Here is a 12,984-nt window from a genome sequence, read left to right on the forward strand (position 1 = left end):
TTATAGTAAAATGACATAAGGATGGGTTAAATGTGCTGATGGGAGTTATGACCTTTATGTGTTTTCTCTGCTGTACAACATAAAAGCTAAATTGTCTGGATTGCCGGAGAAATAGCAGAAATGTTTAACCAAAATGCAGCTGAATAAAAAGGTAAAAACTAGATTTATTTTATAAAGACTGGGGGAAAATGTCATTCTGGTCATAACGACTAAATTAAATAGTTACTCACTCAATCTGGAAAAACGTCACATTTACTGCACTTAATAGGAGCATGCCTGCAACATGAAAAATGGTCGAATAACTTTAATTTTTATTTACTTTTCTTTTTTTTTACATTTTTTGTATTTGTGAAGAAATGTATACTGTCATTATTATAGTTTTCCATGTTAACATTTTTATGGTAGTTGATTGCCGTAGAACTCAAATATTTAGAAAAATCAAACTTTAACTTGAGTACACTTATTTAATGGAGTAAAATCCTCACATGTTAAGTAATATTTGCTGTTACGCCCCCCAAGGTCTAAGTGTTCAGGGGCGGTAACATAAAAATGTGTCCAGAGAAAAAGTGGAATGTAAAATGATTTATGACAAAAGAAGATGGTTTCACCAAAACCAAAACACAACGCAACTTAACCCAATTAAAACAAAAGAAAAGGGCTAACAAATTCAAAAATGGTTAGGTGCAAAATAAATTACAAAAAATTTTCAAACAAGTCAGTCTAAAGTAAACTCAAAAACATCCCACAAGAAAGGACACAAAGGGAGCAAAAACAAAAACAAAATCGCTGGTCAACTCCCACTGATATTAAATTAGTTTAATTGAAGCATTTTAATGTATGACTAATTTTACTTTGTTGGGAATTTTTTGAAGTATATAATTCATTCATCACTTCTGGAAAACGTGACAGATTAGGGTGCCATCACCCTAATCTCAACAGCACTTTGAGTCCTGTTGAGATTAGGGTGATGGCAAGGAGGCCTTCATCAAAAAAGTGAAATAATAATAAAAAAGCTAGTGATAAGAAAGTTTGCGTTACCTAAAAAGACCTTTCCCGTTATTATCGGAAAGGGTAGAAATAATTTTTAGCAAGCCAATTTTTAATCATTTAAATAAAACTGAACAAATATTTCATAACAGTTATTTTATTGACTTTTGAAAGGTATCTATTAGGAAATCTAAATTTCTCGATTGAAAGATAGATAGATATTTTGAATTTTAATCACCCAGAGGTATGAACATGTTTCGGCTTAATTCAAAATCAGGGAATAGTTTCAAGAATTTAGTAACTGACCTGAAACTGAAACATCTGTCCTACCATCACAAACTAACTGCTGCCAGTGCTTGTTACCGGTTACATAGAAAATTTGGAAATAAAATTGCTTTGACATCTACCAGAAGACTGAAAAAGAGTTGCCAGTACGCAACGATTGAAAACATATGATCAAATCAAGACAGAAATGGTTCATAAGACACAAAATCAACTTTTTTCCCACTGCCCTCTTGCTCTTCAGATCTAAATCTTGTAGAAAACCTGTAAAAAGAGCTGAAGATATGAGTGCATAAGCTAATATTTTTTTAATAATGACAATAAACAATTTTCTCTAACTTGAGATTATGCTTGCCTCACAAACAGCATTCATATTGTCACCATGAGTGACAATAAGTGTAAAATGTTATTTATTGGACATTTCATAAGTTTACAGGAAAGGTTTTGATACTTTATGATGTTTAAATCAAAAAGAAAACATCTTTTCAGTTTCTCCAAATGCATCTCTTGCAGGATTAACAGCTTAGAAGCAGAAACTTAATTTTTATGTTGTTTCATAGCACACACAAACGATCCCTATATCATGCATTTCTTGAAGGCGCAGGGATTCATTTTGCAGAGTGAGGTCTGAGATAAAACAAACAGAGGGATAAAGGGAGATTTGCTTTTACATCAGATCAGGTAATGGGATAGTTTCGCAGTGATTTTAAAAGCCACAGTCGCTGGCCAGATGACCATTTTCCAAGATAAGGTCAGCACAATTTAATATGCAGATCGTTTTGCAGTAGCATCATAATTTCATGATGTCTTCAAGGGACTTTGAAACTGCTGACTTGAGCAGTTCTATCTCATATGAACTGCCTCTTCTTGATTAAGTTGTGTTGGAAAGCAAGTAATGCTGAAGCCAAAACGCTTCCTCTCGACTGACATGGATGGACATGTCATTTTTTATATTTAAAGCTGCAGTATGTAACTTATGAATAATATTTTTTTATGTATTTGTCTCATACTATGTCATGACAACATAGTATGAGACAAATAATCTGTGAAAAAATGAAGCTCCTCTGTCTTTCAGTGTTCTCAGTGCCAACTAGAAACAACCAATCAGAGCCAGGAGGCGGGTCTTAGTGCTGTCAGTCATGCTTGTGCTATGCTACAGATTCTTTCTGATAGCAGAAGATCCTTCTCTTGACTCCGATTGGTTGTTTTTAACCAGAAGCAGTGCATTTCTTCAGATGACAGCAGCTCAGGGAGAAAGTGGACAAGTTTAATCTTTTCACAGATTATCTGCCTCATAATATACTGCCACGACATGTGGGAATTTTTTTTTAATTTAAATTACATGCTATAGCTTTAAATGTAATGAATCTTATCCATTTCTATTTTTACTGAGATTTACAAGCCAGTTTTCCTGGAGTCCAGGGAAAAAAATCATATAAACTAACAAAGTCATTCAGGATTCAGTCCTCTTGACTCTCCCTCTGTACTTTGTTTGTATTTACAGGTTCTATGATGTTCCTAGTTTGACTTATTCAGAGCCGCTAAGCCATGACGAGCGGGATATCTCCTATTGGAGGAGGCGAGGCCAGGACTTCAGCATCCTTCTGGACTACGCTGATGGCAGGGAGCTGAGGGCCTCTGCTGGGGCATGGAGGCCGCAGGCCCTGATCACAGCAGAGGAATACCGGGCTGAGAGGCAAGCACAGCAGTTGTGGGAGGAAATTTCCTGGCTAAGGGACCCGGATGCAGGCCCTGGTCAGCTAAGGGTAACCGGGGAGAGGAAGTGCCAAAGCCTCGGGACAGAGGAGTGGAAGCCTGCTGTGGGAATGGGAAGGCAACTGTCAGATGGCGATGGGGAACGATGGGCTAAGGACCAGTACCGTCTAAGGACACCTGAGGGTTTTTTTCATCCTAGAACTAAAGCAAAGTCTCAGTCACTCCCCAGAGTTTTGTCTCCTGACAGAACAGACTGTAGAGATCTCATACTATCAAGACCAAGCCTACCTGATAGGCAAAGGTTTAATAGCACTGTTTTCTCCGGGCCCTATAGTAGGTATGTTTATGGTGGTGGCAGAAATGGTTGGGGTAGGAATGTTGGTCCAAGCAGCCATGTTGCACTTTTACCAAAGCCCAGGTTTAGCAGGCCTTTAAAACCTCCTTCATACGAGATACACCAGCAGACAAGGGGTAGCGCAGAAATGCTTGCTATAGACCAGGGTGCCAAACAAAAAGACAGATCTATCTATTATCCAAGGAGTGGGGATCTGAGACAAGACTATTACGCACAACACTCTGCCATCACTGGAATGGAGCCTCCTGGCTACATCCCACCTCCGTCGTATAAAAGAGCCCCACCTCCAAGAGCGGTTTCAGTCAATCGCAATGAAATGATAAACTTAAGATGGAGGGCAGAAGCTTTGCAGATGCCCAGCTCAGATCCTGGAAGATGGCTCTCCAGACAGGGAAGCAGCTCATGGGTGGGACATTATGGAGAACGCAGTGCGTCCTATCGAAAACTGGTACAACCTGGGCCTGATGAACAACCGGTTCAGGCTCGGCAGTTATCCATTGAAGACCCAAGAGTGAAACAAATCTCAGGAGGGCCTGGCGGACATTCTCTCACCGACCTAGATAAGCTCCGTAACATCAACAAAGAGATTCAGTTCGCTAAGACTCTAGGACAATCTACACATGATAGTGCCTTTCCTCCCCAGCAGGGGCCAGCTCCCAATACTGAAGCCAACAAAACCGCTCCAAGTGACAACGAGAGTAGTAATCGATGGTGCAACAGGGGTATCAAAAAGAGTGAAAGTGTAGGTCCTGAACAAAGTCGTCCGATTATTTTTCCTTCATCTTTTCTTGGCAAACCACCACCTCCCCCATGTAAACCGGCTGACCAGGGTGCATCTGAAACTGTGACAGAGGCTAAAAAAGTAGAACAGCATGAACCGCCGGAGAAAGAAAAAACAAAAAATCTGAAAAAGAGACTAAGTGAAACCATTTTTTGTTTAGTGTCTGTACCCGTTACTCCGCAGCTCACCGGGACGATCCGTGATCAGAATAACAACAATGAAAAATCTCCGGACCCAGCAGGCAGTCCTAGTGACAACAAAACCGGCCACCTAACAAACCAAAGTCTCCAAAGCACATCCTCAGCCGAAGCGGAGCTGCAGGCTCTAACTGGTAGCTTCGCAAGCAGCAAAACAAGTAGTAGGGCGAGCAGCAAAATGTTTAAGAAATTACCATGTAGACCCCCTAAGATCAATCCTTATAAAGAGTTGAAGTTATCAGGAACTTGGCCTGCAAACCAGTATCGAGATCAGGAGACACAGACAAGCCCGGAGGCTCGAAAACCTGCCCCTGAAAACAAGGAAGCACAACAAGAACCCGTTCCTTCTGGCACTGACGTTGCACCCGACAGCAGTGCTGTAGTAGGCACTGCCTTCAGTTTTCCTATAAAGGGAGTTAAGAGCCTGAAGCTGTCAAGCAACAGCGCCTTCTCTCTGACCTCCACCTTCTCCAGCCAGCTGAACAAGAGCACAGCTCAGCAGCCAGCAGTCCCACCCTCAGGAAATGTGGAGGAGGCCAAACCAGCAGCGAGCAGTGAACAGTTCTTGATAAAGCCCACCACGCAGCGACCGTGGGATGCTGTCAAAGAGCTGGAGAGCATGAAAAAAGAAATCCAAGATCAACAACAGCAGCAGATCAGCAAACAGCAAAGTGTTGACAAGTGCATAGAGGATCTCAATGAGGCCTACAAAGACATCTTAGAGCTTGGCACTGCCAGCAATAAAGTCCCAAATGGTTCGGTTCAAATTCCAGAGCGTATTAAAATCCGACTGACATCAGAACCTCTCAACAAGCCCAGCAGCCTTAGACGCAGTGCAGTTAGCTGGTCTGTTGACCCAGAATACCGAGAAGTGAAGAGCGCCTTCTCTAGACCTGCAACAAAGTCGGTAACGTTCAGCAAACAGCTTAGAGAGGAACTCCCAGTCCCACCCCGGGAGACAGGATTCAGAGAATACAGGGTTGTTGCACATCTTTCCCGAAGACGGAGCAATGATGGCAGGACAGTTAAGCTAGACCTGCCTGATGAGCCTATCGAGACGCCACTTTGTGACTTCAGTCCAATGACGCACAACACTGCAGCGGAGGTGCCGTGGGCGGATAGGCAGCCCATGCAAGATGCCTCTACGCTTACCAGTCCTCCAGATTATGAGGACATATGTCAGACTTTACGTCAATCTAAAGACTCTGCAGATGGAAACAGAGTGTCCACTGGTCAATCGAGACCTAATGACACAGAGCCTCTCAGTGGCGAATCTGAAGAGGAATGCCCTATTTGTAAAAGAGAGCTTGAGAATCAAATGAGACAGGGTCCGTTGCCTCCACTTCATGAGGAGAACAGCTCAGACAGCTCTGCAAATCAAAATGGCAGCCCACCACAATGTTCTACCTTAGAAAGTCCAGGAAAGGACTCAAACATTGAGGAGCCAAAAGACTTGAGTTCCAATCAGCCAGGGACTGACCTTAATCCTGAAGCACTGGAGCAGCAGTCAGTGACGCAAGACGCTAATGCTGGTGAGAAAGGTGGAGATGCTCAGGCAGAAAACTCAGGCACAGTTGATCCTGCTGAGGGCAAACCAGAAAATGAAGCTAATGATGATCCTTCCTCTGCATCTGCAGTGTTACAAACTGATCCGCCTGCAGACTTACAAGTGACTGAGGAACAGCATGCTAATGAAATTGTAGCTACAAAAGTAGAGTTAAAAGAAGAGAAAGAGAAAGCTATTTCAGGAAAAACACCTGAAGTCAAAAAGAAAATGGTGGTGAAAGGTGAGAGACAAAACAATACATTGCCTAGAGAAAAGAAGGCGCAAGAGAAAAAGTCAGTGTCTGTCCCAGAACTTCGCATTGGTCTACGAAGTCACCTGGGGCGGGACCATCCAGGGTTACCTGAGTTTCCGCCAGATAGACTGCCACTTTCAGTTCCTCCAAACCTAGACCGTAGATTATCACTAAGCTTGGAGGGGGAGAGGCGGACCAAGGGCCCCTCCCAGCGAATTGAAGCATTGCAGAACAAACTGGCTATTTCTCCAGGTCATGTGCCGGTTGAAAGACTTGCTAGGATGAGGGAGGTGGATGTTATATGTCGGGTGAGACGCCTGAGCATCCGGAGTACTGACTCTGGGGAGGGGGAAGCAGAAGGAGAGGGCAAGGAAGACCACGGGGAGGAGCTCCACCGAGTACCACAGGAGGGCAAGGAGAACAATCAAGAGGTCACACATTCAGAGCAGGGAGCTGAGGAGTCAGTGTTGCAAGATGGACAGAAATCATCTCTCTCAGGTGAGAATAAAAATAGCTCTAAGTGACTTATAAATACCCACATAAATACCCATTCGTAAATTGTGATACACTGCAAAAACACAAAATCTTATCAAGCATTTTTGGTCTATATTCTAGTGCAAATATCTTAGTTCACTTGAAATATGACAAAACTAATTTATAAGTAATGTTTATATTGATGAAAAGGTTCTAGTTCCACTGGCAGGTTATTTTACTTAAGGGAAAAATATCTCATTATAAGTTAAATAATCTGCCAGTGAAACTAGTACTTTTTCATCACTATTAAGTAATTTTTGATTTTAAAAAATATTTTTGGTCTAGATTCTAGTGCAAACATCTTAATTCACTAGAAATAAGACAAAACTAACTTATAAGTAACTATCCAACAAATACAGGACTTGTTTTAAGTCAATAATGGCTTAATACTAATGAAAAAGTGCTACTTCCTACTTCTTGCTGAAAAGTTACTTGTACGTTAGTTTGTTTTTATTTCAAGTGTACTACAATATTTGCACTAGAAACTAGGCCTAAATACTTGGTAAGCTTTTATGTTTTTGCAGCGTAATTTGAGTGAGTAAATACATATTTCTCCTCCTTCCTCTAACTCCCAGAAACCCCTGATCCCAGCCGAGAGGGGACAAAGTAGGAAAAAAACTGCGTCCATCGTTTCCATCTGAGGTTTTTAGCTCCAACACTGTGACCTGGCTGCCTACTAGAATGCCTTCATCTCATCTCAACACTGAAATGGCCTTCTTGTCCGACAAGAGCATTGTGTACACCTTCACCTCCGGCGCTGCATTGACTACTATGAGTGCTGTTCCACTGCCAAAGGGAGGTGCCCTGCACACCTGCGGGGCAACTTCCACTCCAGATCCCTCCCCAGCCTTCCTAAGCTGACTTCCCACCTCCCCATCTGCCCTCCACTCTCAACCCCATCCTCCTATAGCGTTTCTACTAGTTAGTCTTCTCGTAGCGGCTTGTCCTTTTCTATTCTATCCTCTCTCGATGCTTTTCTCATTAGCAAACATTATGCAATTCTGTCATGCATACCAGAGCTTCTAAAGTGCGACTAGTGAAAAAGACTTTTCGCATTCTGAACAAAGGTTTTTGTTTACCGGGGAGCAGTTTAAGGATATGAATGTAAGTGTTTATGTTAAAGCCAACATAGACGTAGAAGGGTTATTTTCTCAAACCTCTTTCTGTTGCATTTAAACTACACCAAAATAAACTAAGATTGTGGTCAGGTGACAGCTGTTTTTAGAACTGGACATCACTGTCTTTGGCTCAAGAACTGTTTTGCTTTTCAGAAGAGATAAATGCGCCTTTCTTCGTTTTTTTTTTTAAGATTTAAAGACATTATGCCCGCTCTCATTGCTTTTCTACACACTGCAACCTTAACCCATAGATCTCTTCAGTGAAGAGTTACTCTACATTACATGACATGAAGGATCAGTTGTCCAAATATTTGTCACATTGGTTCTACGCGGGACAGGAAGAGTTGCCTTTCTTAACCACCTTTGTAAATCCTGGTCGGATCAGGGGAAGTCTTTAAATTCAACCTGATCAATTCAGTGTAAAGTTCAAATTTCCAGGTAATTTCAGGAAGCAATAAAGGCACAGATAGAGTTGGTGATTTCGGAAAACATTAGAAGTGAACGTAGGGATTTAGAGCAAAAAAACAAAAAACAAAACAAAAAACAAAAACAAGGAAAAGTGGAAAAAAAGATATATAGAGCAATATTGTTGTATTAACAGCCCAGTGGTGTAGTGGAGCTACCTGTAGGAACCATCGTCAGAAGTTTTAATGTGAACACGTCATCCAGATCATATTACAGGGAAATGGAGTCATGTCAGGGTATATGGGCGCTTAACATAGGGTGGGTGCTTTTCTTCATGATATATATCTATCTTCATACATCTGTGAAACAACATTTCACTGAATATTTATTTTTTTTAATCATCAACTTGGTAATCGGTTTGCATAATTGTACAAAATAAAGTATATTTTAAATATTTTAAGATAAATTTTGTATTTAACCATGAAATTTTATTTCTCCGCGCTGATATCAAGCTAAAACTGTCATATCTATGTATAGTATCATATTGAGAATATATGTAATTTTCTAGTGCTTTAAAAAGAAAACCTATCATTTCAGAAGGATGACCCTGTTGTGTGCCTTGATCACACGATTTGGATTCAGTGAGTGATAAGGTTCATCACTGCAAGGTTTAACAGGACAGAAACTTTCTGATTGTGCCATTATTTAAGATTTGATAGTGTTTTTTCATACGCTAACAAAGTCAATGTTGGACGCTCTTTGTGATATTTGACTCATTATCCCATCAAAGTTGTATTTCCTACGTTGGTGGTCAAACATGCCCTGTGTCTTTATATCTTTGTCTTTGTATGTCTTCCGATTCATGTACTGTTGCGTTGTCGCTCCTCAAAACATGTTAAGAAATAAAATTTGGATTTCTTTTGTTTCTTCTCCCCCTCCCCACCCGTCCTTATTTCCCTCTATTTCCTAAGTACTCTGTCTTTCTTTCATTGTTCCTCCCATCACACGGTGTTTTCTTTTAGTGTGAAAATGTTCTGCTATCACCGGCATCTATTGCACTACAGGATACAATGCAATATGCTACTTTAGGCCGCATATCTGCAAAACGTGCAGGCTGAAATTCTGCCATATTTAGGATTTTAGACCAATTTTGATCAAAAGTAAATTTGCAGTTATGTGGTTTTTCTACATCAGCACTATTGCACTGTTGTGACTCTATTATCACCAGAACTGTAGTTTAAATCACTCATCTGTTAACACCTAATCGTTATGTAGCATTTTACAGCTGTAGCATTGGATCAACTCAGAACCTTGTCTTGGTATTTGGACCATTTCTTGTAAATTTGGACCGCTCATGTCGCCTTATTACGTGTGCATTACATTGTACTCCAGAGAAATGCCAAATATTAACGTACTAAGCACTGTTCACGCCGTAGATTTTAATTTAAAATGTTTTTTTTTTTGTTTTTTTTACAAAATGACTCACTGACCTGCCGCTCCTCTGACTGGAGCAGTAAAGTAGCATTGTGAGCACTTCTGCTCTTCGGACGCTTTTAACCACATCATAGAATCAAAACTGTGAAACCCAAATAAAACTGAGAGTTTAACTTTAAAAAGGTTCAGGATAAAATATATTGCTTGAAGTTTATATTCAGTATACCAGGGAGGACAAGCTGGCTCACCTATATCTACTAACATAATTCATCTTTGATTCATTTCGGACACTGATAGGCCTTTGCTTTGGTCGGATGCTAAAACTGCCCCAAACAACATTTTAATTATTTGTCTACATACACCCTCTCTCCAATTGGCATGTCAGGTACACTTGAACATAGTGTCATTTGACGTTTTGTACTGCAGGTTATGTGCAGACATGAAGTAATTATGCACACTTGTAATATTTTCTATTTTCATATGAGATTTAAGTGCTTTTTGTACTCACCGACATCTTTTTTTCTTCCTTGCATGGAATGCAAGAGAGTGGAGAAAAAAAAATGTTTTTCATAAAAGTATATTTGCATTTGGTACTCTTAATAGTGAAACCGGTGGGCAAGACATCATGTTTCATAATTTCATTTACAAAACTATGCCAAGTATTTAAAAGCTATTTTTAGAGTAAATCAAAACAGAGCTCATTCATTTTCCTTTGTTCCTTTAAGACATGCCTTTATCTTTGTATCTATAAATACAAGCATAATCCATAGTCATACGATTGTGCTACTGTTGTATGATACTGCAGTCTGATTCATAAATAAACTCTTTGCATGAAACTTTTTTGTTTGTGGTTAATTTTTGCTTTGTATAGTTTGAATCAAAAGTTTGCACACACTCATCCTGGGCATAAGTTTAACATTAATTTGGGGCTTTTTACTATTTGTTTGGGGGGGGTTCTTTTTCCACAGTGCCAAATATTTCAACTTATGTGTTTGAAAAAGTATTTGTCACATTTAAATGTTTCAGATCATCAACTAAATGTTTATGTCAGATGGGAATAATTTGTGCAAATGCACAATGAAGTTTTTAAATGATCAGTTTACATGACAAAGGTTAAAAAAAATCAGACTAACCTTTCCCTAGGTGAGAAGTTTTTGCACCTTAACAGGTTTTGTCATATTTTGTGGGAAGGACTGTTTCCACTACCTTGCAATGTTTCTTTCACATTGCATCACTGTGCAGGATGTGTCTTTCTGTGGAATATTCAAAATCTGTTTTTCATCATTTGGAGTTCTGATTTGCCTTTTGAATACATTTCATGAAATATTTTGTTTATTTCTGGCCTTCATTCTGATATTAGGCAAAAAGTATCTAAATAAAACCTGACAAATGATCCCCCCGCCTAATATCTGCTGGATCAAAGGCTAAAACACCTGGCACAAGCTGCTGTCCTTTCAAGCTTTATTCCAGGATGTGCCCCAGTTTCTTGACCTGTTTCTGATGTTCTACCTGCACTGAGATTTTTGAATTACACTAGCTCTGCTACCCCCAGTTTTCTGTTATTTCTGTAAATATTCCAACTTTTTAAACTACAAACTGACAGTAAAATGTGCAAAAACTGTGAATCTTTGGCTTTAAAATTTTTTTTTTTTTACATATGATAGATTAGTTGACCTTTTCCACTAATATTTATGACGTTGAAACTTATTCTTATATACATAATCCACACTCTCATGGATTATTTCAACCTTATTCTATTTCAGAAAAAGACTTTCAGACATTTTGGCAGAAATGTTGACATTGTAGCACTCAGTGCGATTATGTCAAGGATGATATAAATTGATAAACTTCTAATATTCAAGATTATTGTAAAACCAGGTCATTCCAGGGGTCACACAATTCCTCCTGCCTCCATATTTGTCTCTCTCCTTCTTTTTTTTTGCAATTGTCTTCTCAGTCTGAAAGAATGAGCTTTTGTTCTGCAGACCTCATTAACATCCACTCCTTCATATCCAAAACTCACAGCAAAATCATTGCCTAGCAACAGAGATGAGAGTCAATAACTTGGCATAAAAGACAATAAAGACTCATCCCCCTTTAAAAAAAATACTTTTCAGTTTGTCTTATTATTTTTGAAAATTTCCTCCTCATCCAAATTGAATACAAACATAACCGTTTAACAAATACTACATAACAGAGAAATTAGAAATGAGAAATGTACTCCTGAAAACACAAGGTTACACTGCTAAAACACAAAATATTAGCAAATATTTTTGTCTATTTTCTAATAAGAAAATATCTTATTAGGCCTGAAATAAGACAAAATTAACTCACAACTAACTTTTTAGCAAGCTATAGGAGTTTGTTGTAAGTGAATAATCCTTTAATATTAATGTAAAAAGTACCTACTCCACTGATAATCTACCACTTTTCACAAATATTAAGGAATTATTCACTTAAAACAAACTCCTGTATCTTTCTGAAAAGTTTTTTGCAAGTTAGTTTTGTCTTATTTCAAGTGAACTAAGACATTTGCCCTAGAAGCTAGTCAAAAATACTTGATTATGTTTTAATAAGTACGTGGCTTTTAAAGGTAGGCAATCTACTGCAGTTCTGTTGTAATGCCATAAGAGGGAGACAAAACACAAATAAACAGAAGTCAAAACCTTATTTTTATCATTCCTCTGAGCAACGAAGGCGATAAGAAAGTCAAGACACCCGCGAATAATGATCTATGTAATTGTAATGTACAGAGATAGTTACTGTACACTCACTGGCTGCTTTATTAGGTACACTTTGTTTGTAGAAGGCTCGGCTTCATTTAAGGGCGTCTTAAAATGAGTCCGTTTGGGGTTTAACTGTGAAGGCCACCAGTGAGAAAAATTTAAGATTATTTGAGATCTTTTTGGTGTTTATCCTGCTGGACGTAACCATCAGAAAATTTTTCATTGTGAGAAAATCATGTCAGTAATAATTTTACACTGATTAAAAATACAAAATTTCACAAGGAAATTTGTACTATTGTTGAGCCACAGTAATGGGATACAACCCCCCCACTCCCACCCGTGCACATAGGTAGAACGTTTAAAATAGCATTTTAACAATCACATCAAAGTAGATTTATCTGTGTACTGTCAAATTACAAAAGAATGTTTAACATCATTATTATTTTTTTAATTTCAAGAAGTACCTGTCAATGGACCTTAAGAAGCTCCGCCCACAACCGACCCACGTGACTGCAAGTCTCAAACAAAGCCTCGCAGCGCGTTGTTTCTATGTAAACATGACTGATTGGTGCATCATTTCTACCGGATTTTCACAATATATCAGCTACTACAATGGACAGAGGAACTAACAAGTTCATGTCATCATCTGG

The 12,984-nt window shown here is 39.2% G+C and overlaps 1 protein-coding gene across 2 annotated transcripts in view; it reads left to right on the forward strand.

Annotated features, from left to right (window-relative positions):
• Nucleotides 1-10,444, forward strand: part of jcadb (junctional cadherin 5 associated b) — a 12,106-nt gene extending 1,662 nt beyond the window's left edge. For both annotated transcript variants that reach the window (XM_028019420.1, XM_028019422.1), the window contains exons 2-3: nt 2,774-6,615; nt 7,227-10,444. In XM_028019420.1, coding sequence (XP_027875221.1) covers nt 2,774-6,615; nt 7,227-7,261 — 3,877 coding nt within the window. In that variant the 3' untranslated portion in view covers nt 7,262-10,444. The remainder of the gene's footprint in view (nt 1-2,773; nt 6,616-7,226) is intronic.
• Nucleotides 10,445-12,984: the final 2,540 nt, after the last annotated feature.

Source organism: Xiphophorus couchianus, chromosome 6 (assembly GCF_001444195.1).
Source record: "Xiphophorus couchianus chromosome 6, X_couchianus-1.0, whole genome shotgun sequence".
In the NCBI taxonomy this organism is placed as follows: domain Eukaryota; kingdom Metazoa; phylum Chordata; class Actinopteri; order Cyprinodontiformes; family Poeciliidae; genus Xiphophorus; species Xiphophorus couchianus.